The sequence below is a fragment of the Nerophis ophidion genome, linkage group LG10 (genome assembly GCF_033978795.1).
Source record: "Nerophis ophidion isolate RoL-2023_Sa linkage group LG10, RoL_Noph_v1.0, whole genome shotgun sequence".
Taxonomy (NCBI): Eukaryota; Metazoa; Chordata; class Actinopteri; order Syngnathiformes; family Syngnathidae; genus Nerophis; species Nerophis ophidion.
The window spans coordinates 10,072,123-10,095,533 of record NC_084620.1 but is presented as its reverse complement, the minus strand read 5'-3'; the positions used below and the strand labels follow the sequence as shown (position 1 = coordinate 10,095,533).

At 41.0% G+C, this 23,411-nt stretch overlaps 1 protein-coding gene across 4 annotated transcripts; it reads right to left on the bottom strand.

The window, feature by feature from the left end:
- Positions 1-459: 459 nt before the first annotated feature.
- On the bottom strand, positions 460-23,177 carry nrf1 (nuclear respiratory factor 1). 4 transcript variants are annotated; one of them, XR_009808387.1, is made up of 11 exons: positions 23,078-23,177; positions 15,338-15,424; positions 15,129-15,273; positions 14,499-14,613; positions 13,458-13,584; positions 9,725-9,865; positions 8,183-8,341; positions 5,792-6,318; positions 4,113-4,234; positions 2,797-3,017; positions 460-1,093 (listed from the first exon to the last, which is right to left on the bottom strand). XR_009808387.1 is itself a non-coding variant. In XM_061912251.1 (11 exons), exons 2-11 carry the CDS (start codon positions 15,404-15,406, stop codon positions 2,857-2,859), a joined length of 1,491 nt encoding a protein of 496 aa, XP_061768235.1. In that variant the 5' UTR covers positions 15,407-15,424; positions 23,078-23,173; the 3' UTR covers positions 2,423-2,856. The 4 variants fall into 4 exon arrangements, 3 of the variants coding, with proteins under 3 accessions (XP_061768235.1, XP_061768233.1, XP_061768234.1); XM_061912251.1 differs by lacking the exon at positions 460-1,093 and having other exon boundaries at positions 2,423-3,017; positions 5,792-5,949; positions 6,025-6,318; positions 23,078-23,173; XM_061912249.1 differs by lacking the exon at positions 460-1,093 and having other exon boundaries at positions 2,423-3,017.
- Between the last annotated feature and the right edge of the window lie 234 nt (positions 23,178-23,411).

Below are 23,411 nucleotides of genomic sequence, written 5' to 3'. Positions count from 1 at the left end.
TGCGGTCTCATCACTATTACAGACTTGCTGAGGAACAAAGCCCTCTTCGCTGATAAAATCCTTTAAGTCCGTGCCTGACGACTCCTTTGCTGTAGATTTTTTGGAGCTAGCAGCCTTGCCATTCACTCTACGAATGCTAGGGGTGTCATATAAATAGATTTTCGACTTAATCGTGATTTCTTATTTGTAAAGATTCTTAGTCGATTAAAAAATAAAATAAAATAATCAAAAGTCGTTAAAAAAATAAAACAATATTTTTTGAAAAACAAATCTGTCCTTTCCAGTCACTCAGGCAAATAATATAGTTGACGTAGATGTCCATATCTGCTGTGCAGATTTACTTTAAAAAAGAGAAGTGTGGGATACCTTTCTTGTTGCTTTATTTGGATTTGACTTTATTTAATGTTTGGGTAGGATTGTGTCGGACAAAATCAGTTTTCTTTTAAGTAATATAGAAAGTTATCACAGCTGTTTATCTATTTTATTGAGGAATGTAGTTAATCGTAGAACTGGCACACAATGTTATTAAAAAGTATAGATTTTAAATTGAAAATCGAATCCGAAACTAATCATTACCCCCAAGAACTGAATCGAATCGTGTGGTGCCCAAAGATTCACAGCCCTAGTGAATACCGTCACCTTTTTAAACTTTCGAGCCACCCATGGCTCGCCTTAAATTGTTTTTCCGTTGTGGTTGCAGCATGGTCACCAAGTCATATATCCATATGAGCAACAGTTTTTGTACCTGGTCTTGCACTTTCTTTCCCTTGTGAAGATATATAACCCTTTGGCAAAGTCAGCAACAATAATAACATCAGTTTTTTTAACAATGGTTGTAATTGTGGACTTTGTGAAGAAGCGGGCCAGAGGCTTACTAGCTAAAAGTCAAACTCAAAGCGAGACTGAGAGTTTGGACACATTTAAAGCGTTACTGATCACACAAAGTGATCTCTGGGACAAGCTGACACAGCTCTGACCGACAATTGTGGAAACAAGTTAGAAGTGCCGCTCGCTGTCAAAGCTCTCCGGTTGTACAGGATGTGTACAGGATGTGATGTGGGGGCCCCGGCCTCTTCAAATTGGCCTTGTCCGCCTGTACAGGAAGTGATGTCATCAATAAGGCAGTCTCCAATGGCTTCAAGCGGCATGCAAAATGAATGAAGCGTTTGTACACACAAGCATATTTGGTGCGATGGAAAGGTTCGTAAACCGAAAAGATTGCAAATGGAGGCATTGTAAATCGAGGGGTCCACTACAAAGACTGCTTGAAGTTTAATTCTTTAAAAAAAAACTAACAAGTTAACATTCACACTGAAAAATGTGGAGTATTAGGTAACATAGTCCTCAGGAAGTTGCATTATTTATGTCGTCCGCTGGCCACGGGAAGAACAAAATTAACAATTTTTTCTGCACGTTTGATATTTCAACTATGAATTGGGGGTTCAAATCTCAGCATAGTCCTGTTAATGAAATAATTTGTTTATGTTTGATCTTTTTTGTTGTTGAATCACTTAAATGTCAACAGTTTATTAGCATAAATGTTACATTTCATGTATTTGCTCATTCTATGCCAAAAATGTTACTCGTCTTTATCTTAGGAACTTTGAGTAGTCTTTAACGGGTCACAACATATTCTGAGTAGTTTAATGTGTGTATTATCTGATTTAGAGGTAAAAGACAGAAGTTTATTTTGAGAGTTTCAACCACAGATGTAAGTACATAAGCCCCTTTTATTTGCGTGCCTACGGCAGGTCTAAGCTAGTAGGAGCTAAGTGCCAACAGGGTATTTCATTGTTGTAGATAAGTGGTTATCAAACTTTTTTCACCAAGTTCCACCTCAAAAAATACTTGGCTCTCCATATACCACCATAATGATCAACATTAAAAATACAGTAGCGTAGTAGGCTTACATATTCATTAAAAACAAGGTGGAGGTTTGATTTATCAGGTGATATTTTCTGTAACTGTAACATTACACACAGTTTGAAAAATAACACTTTGTTTAAATAAATATTTAATCAAGCAATTGGTAAGCGTACCATAGTTTGAGAATCACTGCTGTCAATGATGCGGGGACAATGAGAGCGAGAATGCTGAGATGTGCTGCGTACGCTTGCAAAATACGCCATACGGTTGAAAAAAGGACACTGACAATAGTTCATATGTCTATTAACAGCACATTTTTTGTTAATAAAGTAAATTGCATTAAAATAACTGAGAATTAAGAAAGTGATGACACATGGATAATATTGTATTGCCTTAAATTAGAACGTGGGCCAACTCTCAGATGGCCGCCATGTAGGCACATATCTTACGTTGGCGGATGTGTTTTATTATTTATTATTATATATGACTGATTTTAACAAGCAAATGGCATTAATTTGTGGAAATGGCTGTTGTTACCCAATTTGACTTAGATCAATTATCTTAGTTTTTTTCATTTTATTATAACTTTAATGTTACATGTAAACAAAACAAGACAAGTATTCCACACAGGGAATTACAATCTGTACAACACTCAGACAAGTGGATTGGTAACAATAAGAATGCTCAAAATACATTATGGATAGAAAGGCTAAAACATAAAAATATTTTGTATTTTGGAGTCATATCGTAAGCCTGCCTTTACTGCAAATAAGCAATTCATCGACGTAAAAATAAAGACTTGCTGTACTTCCTGAGCACACATCAAAGAGCTGTAATTTGTCGTCATGGTGATGATGATTACAAGCACAGAGGAAAGGAGTGCAGGTTCAGCAGTTTTGGTTGGTTCAAAGTTAAAGAGGAAATAAATACCTAAACCCCAGGATGATGGCTGGAATTGAAAAGCAATTTGTACACAGTAAGAGGGGTGCATCACTGCTCCAGGGTTACGACCTCCACCGCCTGACCGTTGAGCGTCACCGTGCTGTCGATGCGCGTCGCCACCGGCGCCATGGCGACCTGCACGGGCCGGTTGCCTTGCGCCAGGCTGGTCACCACTGTCTGGTACATGCTAACAGGGATCTGGACCAGACCTGGAAGAACATTCCCAGGGTTACTTTTATGTTTGGGCATGAAAATGGCCACCCCACAGCTGGGTGTGCCTGGAGGGGATTACCCCTGCTGTCGTGGGGTGGCGGGGGCTCCACCCTGCAAGCTGTCAGTGTCACAAGCAGGCTTGTCATAAATGTAAAATAGAAAAAGTATTTTCTTTTGAATTGCTAATTGTGATTGATTAGCGACAGTGTGGAGGAGGGCTTATAGGCCACTCCACAACATGGTTGCTGAGAGGTTAGAAGTGTGTGTGTGCGCGCATCCAATCACTTCAAAAACCCTGCTCTCCACTCCAGTGATTAGCTAAGGTCAATTGCCCTTCTCGTCTTTGTTGTCAAACAGTTTTCGACTTTTAAACTTAAACTAAAGCAAGCTCTTAGTTTAGTAAAAAACAAGATCAAAGTGCGTATGTTGAACCTTGAGAACATGAAGGTCCGTCTAGCGACAGCTGGACCCCGCCGTGATAAAACATGCGCTCGTAATGGAGTGGATCAAAGCTCTTCAAGCCCCCGGGAACCGACGACGGCTTTACTCGGATTGATTGACTTGGCGCTGAGAGCTCATTTGTTGCATTGATTGATTGGACGCGTTGACGTTTACAAATAAGAACACAATAATAAATAAATTAAATTGTGGAATCATTGTTCTTCAACTGACAAGTCATCAAAAATACATTAAAATAAATTAGTGTTAAACAAAGTACTGTCAATATTAAACAATATACTTCAAATAATACATGTATTAATATTATCATTAGTAATATATCTAAAAAGTCATAGCAGGAATGCCCTGCATGAAGGAGGTCATCATTACGGTCACGGTGTCAGCATAGCATAAGGAGAAGATGTGACGCCACAAGTTGCGTACCCAAAAACCTCGCCATCTGTTGCATCAGCACAGAGTAGATTAGCCTCGAATATGCTAGCTTAAACTTTTGTCACGCTGCTTAGGAGTGTAATTGGGTTAGTGGCCATCGTTAATATAGCACTGTCACAAATGTACTGCCACCCTGTGGTGTGGAAGACACATAAAAGAGCACAAAGGATAACACTGCAGTGATGAACATAAAAGTGTACCTGTTGCATCCTGAACGCCCGCTAGCGCACCAACAGCGGCTGCCGTCTCGGCCAGGACGATTTGACCCCCGCCTTGGAGGGTGGCCTCGGCCAGCGTTGCTACTGCATGGGCCGCCGCCTCACTGTTAGCGACAAGTAGAGCACAATATGTAAAAACCCGTAGTAGACATTTCAAGTGTCAGCCCTTGTAAGGCTTACGTGTGCAGAACTGTAGACACTGTTTATGCGCCAAGTTATTAGGGTGTGTGTGTTGGGGGGGTTGGTAAAAGTCTTAAGAGGCTTTTCCAGTCTGGACTTCTGAAGGTGGCAGGTGCTGCGGGGTCTAACAAAGCACTTTTATTAACCAGATCATGGCCGACCGAATTAGCTGGAGCCTCTTAGCACGCCGGCTACAGCTATAAACTATTGGAGACTGAATGGAGAATGTTCCTGCAAACACGGGCGAGGATGGGTGGGGGTGTACGGACTCAGGTGGGTGCAGGTAACAAGCCCCGCTGGGACAGAGCCACAGGTGAGATGTCGCTATGACACCAAGAACGCAGCTGACATGTCAGCTTGTTAGCCTAGCAACGCAAAAAAAACAGTCTTGCTGTCCAAGTTACCCGTACTTCACCGTATATTGATTACATTTTAGCTTAATGTGAAAGTAAGGCCCAATTAGAGCATTTTAAGACATGTGAGACATTATATATTTTCAAGCCTAAAAATATATAAAAGAAGTAAAAATATCAATACTACTTTAGTATTGGCCACGAGAGGAGACCAAACCAATCACAGAGCATTGTATTGTGGCCACTGATTGGCTCAGACTCAGACAGCATTACTATATTGACTTAAAGGAGAGAAATAGAATAGAATAGACTTTATTGTCGTTATATTTGCATGTAACGAGTTTAAAGACTCCAACTTAAGGTGCGGTTGTGGGAACAAATATGGGGTAAAATAAATAACACAATTGAATTAACAATTGAAATAAACAGACTACTATCCAATAAAAATAACAAGCAATCCTGTACAATATACAAATCACTGTAGAAATACAAAACACTGTACAATATACAGAACAAGACAAGAGTACCGAAGTAATAAATAACAATCAGTGTCGAACGTATTGCACTCGAAGGGTAGTAGTGCAAAGTAGGGTATTAGGGCAGGATATTGTACAAGGGGGAATTATTATTATTATAAGTTAGAGTTCAACATGGTGACATCTCTGGGAAAAAAGCTGTTTAGAAAAGGTGACTATGAGTGTTATTTCATATCTAAAGGGCACTTAACATTTTGGAAAACGTATTAAGCAAGTCGTAATCGTGTGTATGCTCTAGATATGTAAATATTTTATTTATTTGACTGGCAACAGTGTGTGAATGTTGTCTGTCTATCTGTGTTGGCCCTGCGATGAGGTGGCGACTTGTCCAGGTTGTACACCGCCTTCCGCCCGATTGTAGCTGAGATAGGCACCAGCGACCCCAAAGGGAATAAGCGGTAGAAAATGAATGGATGGATTCCTACTTTGCAGAAATGAATTTGTTGTGGCCATGTCCTGAAGCAATAAACAGTGACACTGCAAACTACATTTTAAACTCATATTTGTAATATCACCACATAATAACAATGGATTAGATTTCTAACATATGTATTATCCGACTTTCATGACAAATTATGTTACCCCAACTGACCTGTTGAGCGCCATCGTGACGGTGGCTCCTGTTGGAATCTCGTGGCTGGCGGCGACGGCGGCCTCAGCCAGTGAGGCCACCGCCTGCGTGGCTTCTGAGGCCTGCGTGGTTTGGATTGTCATCTCGCCGCCTTGCAGGGTGGCCCAATTCGACTCCACCTCGAAGAGACGGTAGGCGCTTTTTATCGGAACCTGTCTCCAAGAGTCCTTACAATGCGACTGCCGTGTTGTTACCTCGCCGTCCGCCACCGTGGAATAGTTGACGTGCAGCTCTGAGGCGTCGGCTAACGTTGCGACCGTGTGGCCCGTACCGACTTGGATGAGCGAGACTGTGCCGTCGGGATTGTTGATGGTCTGCACCACCGTCTGAGTCGGGACCAGGTGGGCGATGCTCTGTGCGGTGGTTAGGTGGTGCTGGGTGGTTGTGGTGGTGATCTGCTGGTCCTCGAAGGCGTATAACAGATCCTCACGACCGTGCTGTTTGTAACAATTTTTTACGATAGTCCGCAGTGCCTGCGTCCAAGACACCTTGAGGGGAATAGCAAATACGTTCCATGGATCACTCTATGAGGTACACAGAAAGGTATATCCTACTAATGCTTTAACGCTAATTACTGTATTTTCGGACTACAAGGATCACCTAAAATACTATCATTTTGTCAAAAATCAACAGTGCACCTTATAACCCGGTGCGCCTAATGCAAATTGCTCCTATTAGCACACATATTGTCTGGCGTTTTGTATCGCAAAATTATGCAAAACCAACTTTTCTTACCTTCTGGTGCCTGCTAACGTGTATTTGGGACCTGGGTAAGTCCAGAAAATTTGTGTGAGTCCGCCATTGTAGTCTGTGCCGATGACGTAATCGATAAGCATCTATTTTTCATTATCTTCTTTTTATGGGGCATCCATTATCCCCTGTTGCCATTTCTAATATAACGTAGCATAAACTTCTAATTTATACCTCGCTATGTAAGCGCTAAAAACTACCGGCATAGTGGGTCCTTGCATGCTACACCGGTGCAACAAAGATGACAAGAAGACGCTGTCGAAGTGGTGCCACGTAAAAAAGGCCGGCTACAAAATGGCGCATCCTGAAGCGAAGGTCAGAAAGCGACTTGGAAATGGTCTGTAAAAAATAATCAATGCAACATTTTGACCAAAGAACCACCATTACATGTTATGTAGACCACAAGGAAGTGTATTAATTTGCCTGAATAGACCCACTCATCGGCAGTGCGCCCTATCGTCCGGAAAATGGGGTACTATCAAATTGGAATAAAAAGAAAATACTTAAGCTTCTTTTCATCGGTTTAAATAATTGGTGATATTTTCATTGATTTAATGGCATTTATATAACATGTACATATCAAATGACCAATTTATATAGTTCCTCCTGGTTTTTTAAAATTATATATGGCATTTTCTTTAGTATTCATAAAATAAAAAACACATGTACTTAATGATACACACACACACACACACACACATATATATAAATATATATATATATATGTATAATATAACCAATTTATACATTTTGCGAACATTTTTAGTATTAGCTGATTTTTTCAAACATTTTATCCATTCATTTTCTACTGCTTGTCCCTTTCAACATTCACACTCACAGGTATTTTAAAAATAAAATGTATTTAATGAACAATATATTTATATAAAAAACAATATTCATGTTTCTTGCTATTTCTAATGATTTTAGTATGTTTCTCCAAGGTTTATGTAATAATGAAAAATACATTCTGCTGTTTTGTGGCCAAAATAAAATGCATTTCATGACAAAATATTGTTATTTTGATCAATTTATATAAGTCACATTTGTTTTTGCTGATCTTTTAAAAATATTTTATGGTATTTTGACAGATTTTATAATATTTTTATTCAACAAATAAACATATGTTATTTTTGTAATTTAAATGTATACGACCAAAATAAAGTTGGTATGACATAAATTTATCCACCCATCCTTTTTCTACCGATTGTATTGTGACCAATTTGTATAAGTATTAATTAATTATTTTTTTGGTAACGATTCTTAATTGATTAAAAAAATCAAAAGTCAATATAAAAAACAATACAAATAAAAACCTTTAAAAAAATGTGTCCTGTTATTATATAAACATATTGGTCATTTATTTTTTAAATTAGATTTGATTAATAATTTTATAGTATTACGATTGATTTTATTGTTTTTAAAATACAAGTAAAAAGTTTCTCTTTTTGTAGTCAAAATAAAATGGATATAATGACTAATATTTTTTAATTATAACCAACCATGTTTTTTATTTATTATTCAAATTCTTATGCCATTATTGTGGCGCTTCATTCGTTTGTGTAAAAGTGATGAGACAGAGTTGTTGTTGTCACATGACCTCACCCTCTGTTTCTGGTCCTCGGAACGCACGTCACTGCGCACGTTGGCCCAGGGGATATCTTCGGGCCACCACATGGGCTTGCAGCTCTCCTTGCCCCAGCCGGGCTTGCCCCGGCCCGTCGAGTATTTCAGCATTTCCGGGATGAAGGCTCTGAGCTGGGCCTGTGATGGACCGTAAAAAGATGAGGATGACGCCCTTGAGGTGCGTATTGATCGTGAACATGCCGCTAAAGCAGTCAGAGCCTGCAAATAGCAGCTCTAAAAAGAGCCTGATCTATGAGTGTGGCACCAGACCAACATGTCAGACAGACCTTGGCGGCCAAGTGTAAAGCTTTTGAAGTGCCGGAAAACTTCAAGCCTCTTTATTGGAGCTTGTTAACGCAAACAACAACAACAAATAACCCTGGCAAAATATAGACGCTGATTGCTGTGCTTTGCAGCGAAGAGACGAGCCCTCAAACACTAATCATCATCGCCTCTTGTTTTGTTGCTTGGGGAGTGGAGGTGCCAAGAATTTATGCAAAAGCAAAGCATTTTTTTCCTACCTAAAGGTAGCTGATATCAAACCGTTGAGGCATTGCGGGGATATTTATAAAGCTATCTTGCCTTACTTAATACTTTCCCAAACGAGCCGCTTGGAATTTGCCCTATTTGTCACGTTTTTATCAGGTGAGACATCAGCGGATTATCAATATACTGTATAGTAAAGGTTTACCCAAAGAGCTTAGTGCCAGTCTGCCATTGCAGTCAATAAGTTAAGTAAGTAATAAGTAACAAAGTAGGCGTCTGTTGCTCTAATACAAGTTTTTGGTACAATGTAAAGCACTTTTTGTAACCTGGATTCTCTCCATTACTCCAATATGGCTCGTGTGGACAGATTGTGGACATTGCTGAGCGTACGAATGCACAGTTTCGGGGCCCTGGTAAGCCGTTAGCCGTCATGTCATCACTTCCTGCCAGGCTGGGTTGGGGGCGGTGCTTAGCATATGGCATCATCGCCCCCTCCTGCTACATGTTCTTCCATTAGCTGTCCCGATACTTTTGTTAAGAGCCAGATGGCCTAATTACAGTTGCAGCGAGTTAAGTGGCACGTCCTTCCCAGCAACCCCACCCGGTTTAATCCTCAGCGTTTAGCGGAGCTTCGCTGATGTTGGCCCTACCTAACATGGCTGTAGTTGTGTGTGATGGCAATTATAGGCTCACCTGCTGCAGATGCTCCACATACTAGCCCTTCCCCTCTGTGAGCCAACACAGTCTCACAGAAAAACAAGCCCAGTCCCCCGGCGAGCACGCCGCGCTGACGGCAGTAAACAAGCTATCATCCCGTGGGAGCGTGTGGCGAGAAAGCGACCTGCTATGTAGCGCTTTATCTCGCAGAGGTCATGTGTTTATTAACAAGTTCAGAAAAAACCCCTGAACTGAAGCAATGCTGCAATGCTTGGATGTCACTTGGCGCCCTCTGCTGGTTAAGACATCTTACTACATGTGCCACCAACTTAACGGTCTAAAATCAAGAATGTGCTTTAAAGTCTGTGTGAAGCTCACCTGTGTCATCTTGTCCACAGAGACAGGGATGCCATCAATGGTGAGGGGGGGCAGCTCGGAGGCCAACTCTCCCCCGGCGGGGGCGTGCTCCGCCAGGGCGTTCTCCAGGTCCTCCAGTATCATGCCTTTGTACTTCCTCACCTGGAGGAAAATCACCGAAAAGAAATTAAAATCACATGTAGCGCTGTATAACGTAGAGTTGCTAGGGATGGAACACTTCACAAAATCGGGATCTTATTACGGTTTTGTGACATAGTTTTCTATTCAGTATAAATTGTTGTTGTTTTTAAGTATACCAAATCAGTTGTGGTTCTTACAAAAATATCTTAAAAATAAAACTCAAAAATGGATCCTCAAGCTCCGATCCCCGATGTAGTGTCAACAAAAAAATTTAAAAGTACAATTTTTATAAGACATTATATGCCATCAACATAAAGTGAAGCCTAAACTTTATCAGCAATACTTTTCTTTGTTAAAATCACAACGTAAAAGTATGTTAATTAAATGCAAAAATTGTTACAATAAATGGTGCATCATTTAAACATTTTGAGCAGTATTTTAAAGGGTTCGTATTATGATAATTTGCTACATTTAAAACACTTCCTTGTGGACTACATAATGTGTAATGGTGATTATTTGGTCAAAATTTTGCTTAGATTATATTTTACAGAACATCTTCAACCTGCTTTCTTACAGTCTCTTCAGAATGCACCGTTTTGTGAGTGGTCTTATTTACGTGGCTCCACTTTGACAGCGTCTTCTCTTTGTCATTTTCTATATCGGGTCAACAGATACAGGATATATAAGTTATAACTATATGGTATTTTTTTTATTAGAAATGGCAAAAGCGTAGGATGAATGTGCATGTATGACCCAGTCTGTACCACAGGAAGAGGATAGAGCAAAAGAAGGAACTTATTGACTTCAAGGTTGGATGACAATGGCAAACTCGTGCAAAGCTCTCAAGGTAAAACTTGATCATATATAGAGATATCTGGGAATGTCAGCAATTGAAAAACGTCACAAATTGTGAAAATCCAAATGGCTCATTTGGAGGAAGTATGAAAGAAGGCAGGATTGTTCATTAATATTCCTGTATTGCCTCCATGGTTTAATTTCACATTTTCCAGTCTTATGCCAATCCCAATTACAAAAAAACAGGTACCATTAGATAAGAAAAGTTGGTTTTGCATAATAGGTCTCCTTTAAGTCAAAACATAATAATTTTGGAACATAAATGTACCAAAGACTGCTTTAAGTAGAAAGTACTTAGGTAAACTAGTTTTTTGAAACCTTGATTGTGTTGGCGCAGTCTGACAGGATGTTTTGCACTGTTGTGAAGGCAAGAAGTGTGCTGCTGTTTTTATGAGCGTTTGATGACTGCTATGTTTTTGAGTGGAGATGCCTTGAAGCTGTGTAGTCTCTCAGGTTACGACTGTCTTTCTGTTTGTACATTGATCTTGCATTGATCTAGCATTAGCCTTGTAGCTTGTTCGCAGTTTGTCTTGCTGTCTCTACATTGTTTAATTTAGGAGGGGGGGTTGAACGTTTTAAAGACAATTGAGCGGTCCCAGACACAATGACAACATTTCCGTAACATTCATGCCATTTTTTGTAGATTCCGTTTATATTGCTCGGATTTTTAAAGGCCTACTGAAATTAGATTTTTTTATTCAAACGGGGATAGCAGGTCCATTCTATGTGTCATACTTGATCATTTCGCGATATTGCCATATTTTTGCTGAAAGGATTCAGTAGAGAACATCCACGATAAAGTTCGCAACTGGAGAAAAGCCCTGCCTCTACCGGAAGTCGCAGACGATGACGTCACATGTTGATGGCTCCTCACATATTCACATTGTTTTTAATGGGAGCCTCCAACAAAAAGTGCTATTCGGACCGAGAAAACGACAATCTCCCCATTAATTTGAGCGAGGATGAAAGATTCGTGTTTGAGGATATTGATAGCGATGGACTAGAAAAACAAAAACAAAAAAAAACCGCGATTGCATTGAGACTGATTCTGGTGTTTTTAGAGACATTTACTAAGATAATTCTGGGAAATCCCTTATCTTTCTATTGTGTTGCTAGTGTTTTAGTGAATTTAACAGTACCTGATAGTCGGAAGTGTACATCCACGGGTGTGTTGACGCCAATGTCTCAGGGGAGTCGACGGCAGCTGTACGGACGGCACAAGCTCAGCTGATATCTGGTAAGTGGGGACTTTTTAACCACAATTTTCTCACCGAAACCTGCTGGTTGACATTCGGTCGGGAACCATGTTCGCTTGACCGCGCTCTGATCCATAGTAAAGTTTCAGCTCCGGGAATTTTAAACAAGGAATCACCGTGTGTTTGTGTGGCTAAAGGCTAAAGCTTCCCAAATCCATCTTTCTACTGTGACTTCTCCAATATTAATTTAACAAATTGCAAAAGATTCAGCAACAAAGATCTCCAAAATACTGTATAATTATGCCAATAAAGCAGACGACTTTTAGCTGTGTGTGCGCGCAGCGCTCATACTTCCTAAAAACCCGAGACGTCACGCGTACACGTCATCATTACACGATGTTTTCAAGAAAACCCCCCCGGGAAATTAAAAATTGCAATTTAGTAAACTAAAAAGGTCGTATTGGCATGTGTTGCAATGTTAATATTTCATCATTGATATATAAACTATCAGACTGCGTGGTGGGTAGTAGTGGGTTTCAGTAGGCCTTTAACTAACGTCAAATCCAGCTCACATCCCGTCTATAAAATATGCGTGGTGGTCATGTTAGCTCTGTTCTCAAAGGCTACTAAGCGCCATTTAGCCTTTTTTGAAGAAAATCTAAAATGGTTAAGCTTGTACCGAAGGCAAAAATCATAAATGAAGCTTTAACTACATACACAACGTCGGCATCTATAGTTATATTTTGATAAAGACAGGGAAAAACACACTACTCATAAACGGCACATGCAACAGCAACACATATCAGTACATCCATTTAGTACCGCTTAGTCCCTTTGGGGGCGCTGGTGCCTATCTCAGCTACAATTGGGCGGAAGGCGGTGTACACCCTGGACAAGTCACCACCTCATCGCAGGGCCAACACAGATAGACAGACAACATTCAAACTCACGCAAAGTTAAATCATGAAATTCAACCTTACCCGAGCAAAAACAATGCTTATTTATCCAGAAGATTCTTAATACCATTTTCCTTGAGCAAGCCACACACAAATAAGTTGTGGATTGCCATGATTTTCCAAGTTTCCATCTGTTTTGCCGCGTAGAATGCCGTCTGGAGCACATTAGTTCAATATGTCTGAAGATTTAAGCTTTCTTGTACTAAAATAGTTTGTGCGCTGCTTGCTTGCAGCCATCTTAGCTTGGTTGATAACCACTGGTTTTGACTTCCGGGAAGAAGTCACGTGTTGGAATACAAGCAATTGGCATATTCTGTGATTCTGTCCGTGAGTCACATGTGTATGATTAGAACACGTACACACTTTAAAACTGATAAAGTAACACACAGAAAAAACATATAATCCAAGCAACACAGATGCTTTGTAACATGTCAGGTCAATCAAACTGTTTTTTTCCCCCACAATGCGTTCCATCGCTTATGGGTACCCAAACAAAAATATATGACAATAGTGTTACATTACTATGAAGTATGGAGCACACCCCACTTTTATTTTGGTTTTAAAAACAAGAAGCTCAGAGGGCTCAAAAAAGCGTCAGGCACTCACCACATTCTCCAGAGGAGCAGCACCAAACACCTTGAAGACTGGGTTGGGCTTGGATGGAGAGACGCACAACACGATGGCCTGCTGACCCACTCGGGTTGTGTACTCGTCCAGTGTGGCCCTCAGCTTTCTGTTCAAACAAACATCAAATATTCTCATTCCTAAAATTTTAAACTGCAAATTATTATTTTGCGCTTGTTTCTTACCAATGTTAATTTTGTTGACGAAAAATTTTACTTTTTTTTCTGACTAAAACGAGACAATAACTAAATTTAAAAAAAGTTACATGGACTAAGACGAATACGAGGTGTATTGACATATTCGTCAACGAATAAAAACGAGACGAAAATTTCTGCCAGAGACGAGATCCAATCGGAACTAATTTCGTTAGGAAGAGGCGGGAGGAGTTGGGAAGAGAACCAATTAGAGCGACGTGGTATGGAAGTTATGTAAACGTAGTTTGCGTTTGAGAAGGAGAAGACAACATGTCAACGCCGGGGAGGAAGAGGAGAAAGGACATATGGGGAAATTTTATATTTGACGTCAAAGATAACAAGACGCAGTGTAAGAAATGCAGCGCGAGGATTACGGGGAAAAGCACAACAAACTTGAAGCGACATTTACAGTCAAATCGCCCCGAAATCCACACACAGGTAAGCATTTTCCACAACATACAACTCACTTGACGTTATCCCGTTTATTACACGGCTTACTCGTGAAATACTAAATTTGAGACATGATTTTCATCAAAATACGACTTGTATCGGTGATTTTTCCGCTGTTTTGGTTTGACTTTCAGAAATAGAAGGGAAAGTTTACATATTACCCTTTAGTCGACTAAATCTACTGTAGTTTTTGTCGACTATAATCTTATGATATTTCGTCAACTAAAACTAGACTAAAACTATCCATTTTCTACCGCTTATTCTCTAACTAAAACAATTTAAATAACTAAATTATGACTAAAACTAAACTACATTTTAGTCAAAAGACCATGACTAAAACTAAATAAATTTTGTCGTCAAAATTAACACTGCTTCTTACCTGAGGAGGCGTGTCTGCTGCCTCTTGCGGATGGAAGGGTTGGATTCAAAGATGTGAGGCCTCTTTCTTTTCTTGCCAGTTGCTACGGCGGCAGCTGCAGCCATGCCGACGGGACCTAAATGGAGTTTATTATATCGATTAACCCTTCAATTAAAAAAAAATAAAATAAAAAATGTAAACAATGATTTATTTTTAAAAAAGAGGCACATTGGCTAATATAAATGCATTAGCTCCATCTTCTGGCCACTTGCAGAAGTGACACTAGCTTTAAATGGAGTTTAAATGCAGGACAATATAATCCCATCCATCCATCCATTTTCTACCGCTTGTCCCTTTTGGGGCAAAGGGGGGGGGGCTGGAGGCTATCTCAGCTGCATTCGGGCTGAAGGCAATGTACACCCTGGACAAGTTGCCACCTCATCACAGGGCCAACACAGATAGACAGACAACATTCACACTCACATTCACACACTAGGGCCAATTTAGTGTTGCCAATCAAACTATCCCCAGGTGCATGTTTTTGGCGGTGGGAGGAAGCCGGGGTACGGGGAGAACATGTATGTTGATATCGGGCCTATATCCGACATCAGTATCGGATCGGGACACCCTGAGTAAAAATACAATTCTAACCTGCAGCTGCAAGGTGGGCGGTCACCTCATCGTTCCCGGCCGAGTTGAGGATGTCTGTGTCATCGTAGGGGTCGTCATCAGGTGAGGAAGTAGAGTCCTCATCTGCGCTCATCATGGATGTGTCGCCAAAGGTGGTCACATGCACCTACAAGCAGGTAGGAGTGAGATAGTTGACTCTATAGGTAATTTTATTCTTGTTGCAGATAAACCTGTTGGCTGACGGCGCTGGCCTCGATGGTGGTCATGTGCTCCGCCTGGTGAACAGCGTGATCCTCCATGACGGCTGGATACTACGACTGGCGATACATAAGATGCATGTCATAATGTAAGGCGACAGATCAAATCAGATGACTTATCAATTTCATGTGCTTACATTGTGGATCATGTGTGTACAGTTAGATGAAGGCATCAAAGGAGACTTTAGATCCAACAAATAAAGTGGACTCACACTATATATTACAATTGGATTTATTGTACCTTGGATATAGGCCTGGGCTTAAAACTTCTATCTCTGATTTTTTCACAAAATATATAATTTACGATTTTTTCCTCTACTTTTTAATCAAACCATTGAATACAAATGACGTAAATAATTCAAAACAAGCTATTTGTTTATTTGATCAAAAACTAGTATATTGAAATAACACTTCATACATGGCATCTCACTTTTAGCATAATTATATTTTGAATAATGATGTTCTTTTTAAACCAATCAAAATGTTTACTTTTAATTGAATAATTTTAATTGAACTAAATATAGAGCTTCCTGTGGGAAGCAATACTTCTGTTGACAAAAATGTAGCATTTAACATTGCATGCAACTAAATAATTATCTTCAACATAATATAGTGAAAACTTAAAACATCTGTCTTGAATAAAATACTTCTGTAAATAAAAATGTTGTATGGTACATGCTATGCAAAAAAATAATCAAGTAAAACATTGAGAAGACTGAAGTGTAAAAACGTAGGCTTTTTCATTCGCACATCTTGGCATTGTGCAGAGCCACTGCTTTGGTTATCGTTCTCCACTGTGCTTCTTTCTCATCATACATGGTATCATAAAATGATTCCACCACAGTAGGCTGATTTTTAGTATTGTAGTTTGTTTGTTTTTGCCGTCTTGTCCGCCTTGTAAACAGTTGTATTTCCCGCGCTCGACTGAAGGCTTCAGTTTCTAATGCAGGAATAAGTTTGTTGTGCTGTTACCTTTTTTAAATTTACTTTGAATTGTGCAGTCATTTCTCCCACGCCAGTTGCAGCAAAACCACAGTACTGACAACACTTTTCTTTGTAACAAACATCTCACTCTTGTTAGTTTTAGCCATATTTTGCCACAGTAGGTGTGCTGTGAAGGAAGTAAGGTGCAAGCTTTTGAGGAAGCTTTTGGAATAAATCGATAACAACAATATATCCTCCAGGCTTACTTGTAAACATCACTGCTTGTACTGTACCTTTTTCTTTAACATGCTCATGTTGGTACATTACTCAATATGTTTAATCATTTTTACTTTTTTTAGAAATACAGATACATGAAATTTAAATCTTCCCAGTTGTTGGCTTAGTATAAGATGATATTAGCCATTCTGAATTTAAGTAATTTTGTGTTTTGTCGTGTTTTCTGTAACTGGATATCATGCATTATGCTTAGTTACTTGTTTTTGCAATAAGGTTAGTGAATAAAGTGTAATTTTTTTAATATAGCCCCTATAACCTCCCACACAATAACTTTAATCATAATCTTAATATTGTTCACAAGATTTTTCTCAGGAGTGTACATGTACAAGTGGGGGAAAACAACACACCAAAAACACAAGTCAACCACAAGTAGGCTTTTTACAGCTGGAATGTAACATGCAGCTATTGTGATGTTTCTATTTACAGGTGGATGGATCCAAATATCAATATTATCAATACTTGGGTTGTATCTGTATTGGATTTATACTAGTGTGATGAGAATATTGGTGTTTTGTTCAATGTAAATGACTCATAGGACGATGAAGGACTTCGGGGGCAAAACGGCAAAGGATTTTAATTGGATTCAATATTAGTTTTTGTACATATTTTGCGCTATTGAGTTTTTATTTTGGCTCAAACATTTGTACGTTATACAAGGAATAATTAATTGTGTTACTATTGTTACAAAATAATTGTGTTGATATTTTCATTTTGCCTAAAAGCTTAGTCTTGTGTATAATTGGGACTGTTATGATTATTAACACAATAATTATCTAGAGTACTATCCAAGTAAAAAGTGTTGGGAGTTGATTAGAATTTACTGATAGCCCCGTGAGATGTAGCATTTAATTTTTGAGGTGGTAGAATTTCCCACTTTTACTTCTCATTTGTTGCATCCAGAGATGTAATGATTAGTGTAATAATAATGATAAATCGTAGTAAAATTCTTAAAAGTTGTTTCAAATTGCAATTAGAGTGGAACCTCAATTTACAAACGCCTCTATTTTCAACCTTTTCAGTCTACAAGCCTTCACACCAAATACAGTATACCCCTGTGTGCGAACAATGTCTCGGCGTACGAACGCTTCATTAATTTCAATCAATCAATCAATCAATGTTTACTTATATAGCCCTAAATCACTAGTGTCTCAAAGGGCTGCACAAACCACCACGACATCCTTGGTAGGCCAACATAAGGGCAAGGAAAACTCACACCCAGTGGGACATCGGTGACAATAATGACCCAGTGGGACGTCGGTGACAATGATGACTATGAGAACCTTGGAGAGGAGGAAAGCAATGGATGTCGAGCGGGTCTAACATGATACTGTGAAAGTTAAATCCATAATGGATCCAACACAGTCGCGAGAGTCCAGTCCAAAGCGGATTCAACACAGCAGCGAGAGTCCCGTTCACAGCGGAGCCAGCAGGAAACCATCCCAAGCGGAGGCGGATCAGCAGCGCAGAGATGTCCCCAGCCGATACACAATTTGTTCAATCATTTATATTGTGTGCCACTGGAAGGCCTATGAAGCTGCCATTTTGATTACATTACTTTCTGTACACACGGGCAAAGCAAGTTTGAAGAGTCGGGGCCCCTACATCACATCCTGTTTGCATATTTGCAACGAGTACATGGTTGCGCCAATTGCACACGGATGGGCTCGCAAATATGGAAGAAATTGCAACAGCAGCCATTATAAAAATATGTATGGTTGCTGACTTTGCCAAAAGGGTTAAATATTTTAGCAAGGACAGAGAGAAAATGCAAGACCACATCAAAAAGATGTTGCTTTTGTGAATAAATGAGAAACAGCAATCAGCTAGTAGCATTTCGGAGTCATTTGCGAAAAGCGTCGCGAAAAAGTGCCCCATGCGGCGGCGGCGATGACCAAGAACGCGGAGTTGGAATATAATTACAACACTTTATGTACATATTTATATAAATATTTATATAATATTTACATATTTATATATGGAACTGCAAGCTCCATTCACAGACAGAGTCTCATTGATTTTATGAGCGGTCGAGCGAGTCAAAAGCCGAAAAAATAAATAAATAAAACAAAACATTTTTTATATATATATATATGTATATGTATATATATTTTTTTGTTTTGTGGCGGCCGTAATTCTTTCGTGGCGGGCCGCCACAAATAAATGAATGTGTGGGAAACCCTGCAGTGTGTGTTAAGAAATGTATGAACACATTCAACAATACAGTGGTGATAATGACAACTGTGATGAATTTTATGGCAATAACCGTCATTATATGAACTTTTCATATCGGTTTACCCTCACCTCCTAACTCATAATTTAGGTAATTTAAGACTTGTTTTTTTGGGGAAAAAGTTCCCAAAGCCTACTTATAATACAGCTGAGGAAAAGGCACAACCGAGACATAATCCGTCAAAGACCAAGGAGCTGGTCATTGACTTTGGGAGGTTGAGTCCAAGGTCACAACCTATTGTGATCGAGGGAGTCGAGGTACAGACCGTGGACTCATTCAAGTACCTCGGGGTTTGGGTGGACAATAAGCTGGACTGGACTGTTAACACGGACCATCAGTACATGAAAGGACAGAGCAGGCTGTACTTCCTCAGGAGGCTGTGCCCCTTCAACATTTGTAAAAAACTCCTGTGGATGTACTACCAGTCTGTGGTTGCCAGTGTTCTGTTCTACAGCTCCAGACTGGAGGAACTGATCAGGCAGGCCGGTTCTACGATCTGGATTGAAACTGGACTCACTGGTGACGGTGGCAGTGAAGAGGACTGTGGACAAACTAGTGAGCACCCTGCATGATGCCAGTCACACTCTCCATAGTTGTATCAGTACCCGAGGAGCCTGTTCAGTGCTAGACTGCTCCATCCCAAGTGCAGGACAAATAGACTCAAAAACTCCTTTGTCCCACACGCCATTAGACTGTACAACTCTTTTCTGGGGAGGAGGGTACTAGGATGACAGGAGATGCAAAACAATAACAATGCCTAGTTTAGTAACACTGCCTAGTTTCTCTTGTTATATTCTAATTTTACTGTTATATTTCTATTCACGGGCAGCACGGTGGAGGAGGGGTTAGTTCGTCTGCCTCACAATACGAAGGTCCTGAGTAGTCCTGGGTTCGATCCCGGGCTCGGGATCTTTCTGTGTGGAGTTTGCATGTTCTCCACGTGACTGTGTGGGTTCCCCTTGGGTACTCCAGCTTCCTCTCACCTCCAAAGACATGCACCTGGGGATAGATTGATTGGCAACACTAAATTGGCCCTAGTGTGTGAATGTGAGTGTGAATGTTGTGTGTCTATCTGTGTTGGCCCTGCCATGAGATGGCGACCTGTCGAGGGTGTACACCGCCTTCCGCTCGATTGTAGCGGTAGAAAATGGATGAATGGGTGGATTTCTATTCACATTGTTGCTTTTTGTTTTTATTGTAATTTTTCTCTATTTTGTTTCCATTTATACATCCATCCATTTTCTACCGCTTATTCCCTTTGGGGTCGCGGGGGCGCTGGTGCCTATTTCAGCTACAATCGGGGAGAAAGCGGGGTACACCCTGGAAAAGTCGCCACCTCATCGCAGGGCCAACACAGATAGACATACAACATTCACACTCACATTCACACACTAGGGCCAATTTAGTGTTGCCAATCAACCTATCCCCAGGTGCATGTCTTTGGAAGTGGGAGGGAACCCACGCATTCACGGGGAGAACATGCAAACTCCACACAGAAAGATCCCGAGCCCGGGATTGAACCCCAGACTACTCAGGACCTTCGTATTGTGAGGCAGACGCACTAAGGGCGGCATGGCGTAGTGGGTAGAGCGGCCGTGCCAGAAACCTGAGGGTTGCAAGTTTGCTTCCCACCAATTGATATCCAAATTGTTGCCGTTGTGTCCTTGGGCAGGACACTTCACCTTTGCCCTCGGTGCCGCTCAAACTGGTGAATGAATGATGAATGAATGATTGGTGGTGGTCGGAGGGGCCGTAGGCGCAAACTGGCAGCCACGCTTCCGTCAGTCTACCCCAGGGCAGCTGTGGCTACAGATGTAGCTTACCACCACCAGGTGTGAATGAATGATGGGTTCCCACTTCTCTTTGAGGGCTTTGAGTATCTAACAATAGAAAAGCGCGATATAAATCTAATCCATTATTATTATTATTATTATAACCCCTCTTCGACCGTGAAGCCCTGTTTCCATTTATACCCCAATTATTTACTTTTTAAATTGATCTCAACTCTGTACTCTGCTGCTGGAATTTTAATTTTCCTGAAGGAATCAATAAAGTACTATCTATAAGCCGATGAAGGATTGTTGGTTAGAACTTCTCCCAGGCTATTCAAAAATATGCTACACATATTCACCAACGGCTTCACGGTGGAAGAGTGGTTAGTGCGTCTGCCTCACAATACGAAGGTCCTGCACAGTCCTGGGTTCAATCGCAGGCTCGGGATCTTTCTGTGTGGAGTTTGCATCTTCTCCCCGTGACTGCGTGGGTTCCCTCCAGGTAGTGGTTTGTGTTGTGGTTTGTGCGGCCCTTTGAGACACTAGTGATTTAGGGCTATATAAGTAAACATTGATTGATACTCCAGCTTCCTCCCACTTCCAAAGACATGCAACTGGGGATAGGTTGATTGGCAACACTAAATTGGCCCTAGTGTGTGAATGTAGTCTATCTGTGTTGGCCCTGCGATGAGGTGGCGACTTGTCCCGGGTGTACGCCGCCTTCCGCCCAATTGTAGCTGAGATAGGCGCCAGCGCCCCCGCGACCCCAAAAGGGAATAAGCGGTAGAAAATGGATGGATGGATATTCAGCAACACAAGGTATAAAGCAGGGGCCCGCGGGCCAATTGCGGCCCGCGAGACGTTATTTTGCGGCCCGCACCTTAATATGAAAAGGTAATGTTGGTGCGGCCTTCGAGGTTAATACGAATGGCGCTGTACGACGTTATATTTGTATACCTTCAATTTTCCCAGGAGACTCCTAGTTTTCAGGGGTAATCATTCTCCCGAATTTTACCCATACAACATTATTATGGTGGTACCGTGGAGGCACTGCCTTGAAAGCCCTCTACAACCTGTACAAACTGCGTGCCAGCCCCAGCCACATGTTGTAAATGGCTGCAGTAGACACAATAAGCGACTGCAAGACATAGTTGATCAACAGCCACATAGGTCACACTGAGGGTGGCCGTATAAACAACTTTGACACTGTTACAAATATGCGCCACACTGTGAACCCATACAAACATGAATGACAAACACATTTTGGGAGAACATCCGCTCCGTAACACAAAATAAACACAACAGAACAAATAGCCAGAATCCCATGCAGCCCTAACTCTTCCGGGCTACAATATACACCCCCCCCCCCAGTGTCGAAGATGTCGAAAATGTGACTGGGCCGGCAAGCTGGAGGGGCGGACGAGACGGCAGGTTATAGAGGACGCTAAAGGCAGTGCCATCTCAGCATGCCCTAATTGTTATTGTCAGGGTGAAAACCGGGAGAATGATTTCTCCGAGAAATTATCGGTAGGGGCACTGATATTCGGTTGTTTCCCGGAAAGACCGCGAGAGTTGGCAAGTATGTTGCTAGGGCTGGAAAGCAATTCAAAGAAAGTGAAGTAATTTAAAAAAGTACATGTTAGATTTTTTTAAGAAATCTTTTCTTGCGGCTCAGCATCATCCAGTTTCTGCATCCAGTGGCCCCCAGGTAAATTGAGTTTGAGACCCCTGGTAAAAAGGATTTTCCTGTTTTTTTTAATTGCAACAACATTGTTGTTAACGTTGTGGACTACACTCAAGGCAAAGGGATATGTGTGTGAGTGCATGCATTGACAGTTCAGCCGGCTGCTGTTGTGTTGTTTGGATAATAAAGACATTGGTGTTTACTTTAGCCTGTAGCTATATTAACCACTAAAGCCTTTTCCAATTTAAAAATCTTGTTTAAAAGTTTTTGTTCCCCCTCAAACTTAGTCGCATTTTCGCGCGTCAATGGGTGGCAGGAACGTACTGTACTCGCCGGTTAGCTGTTTACTGCTAGGCTATGCTAATCATGCTAGCCATCTTCTACATTTTAGCTCACCGGCTAACTTGCTAACCTTTTGGCGGTTCCAGCCGTTAATTTTCATTAAATGCAGGGATTTAACGCGGTAATAAATTGGTTATTGCACTGTGATAATCGCACGTTAAACGGCCGCAGAATGTATGCTACCATAACCGAGGAGGTTAGCGTGAAAACGTGATGATAATAACGCAATAAAAGCTGCCGCCAGGACAGGCTTGGCGGCCCTGTTGCCGCCTATCTTGTCCTTTTTCAGCTTCTTGGTCCTGCAATAAGACATCAATGCAATAGAAGCGAGGCGACATTCGCAGCACGGCTCGCTGTCAACGTGCAAAGATGAGAGCATCTTTCCAGTCCCAAACGCTGCCGGGTTGCATGATGCGGCTGCGCCAGGGCTGAAATAGCTGGAGATTGCGCGGTAGGGTCCTTACCTCAGAGCGGCTGCGCTGCTTCGGGCCTGCGCGGAGCTGACAACAATGGAGGACAACACGGTCAGGCTGAGTTGCACTGTGATGCATTCAAGGACTGCGACCAGGCTGCTACAATTCATTCACGCTGTGTATGTGTATTACATTTTACCACGCGAGAAATCATAGTGCAACAATATAATCGTTTTGGGGTGAATATAGTTACATTTTCAATATTTTGGATCAATTTACCGTAAAATGGGCAACTATAAAGTATTTGTTGCAAATATATCCTCTACTGGTTTCCTTCTTTCCGATCGTCAGGGAAGGCAACATTTTATTGAACGTACGAGTGATG

Excerpts from the sequence above, each read along its gene's own strand:
- nrf1 (XM_061912249.1), bottom strand. The coding sequence starts at position 15,406 with ATGGAGGATCACGCTGTTCACCAGGCGGAGCACATGACCACCATCGAG. Across the intron at positions 15,274-15,337 it reads CCAGCGCCGTCAGCCAACAG|GTGCATGTGACCACCTTTGG; the intron begins GTTTATCTGCAA and ends ACCTGCTTGTAG. Across the intron at positions 14,614-15,128 it reads CGCCCACCTTGCAGCTGCAG|GTCCCGTCGGCATGGCTGCA; the intron begins GTTAGAATTGTA and ends AACTCCATTTAG.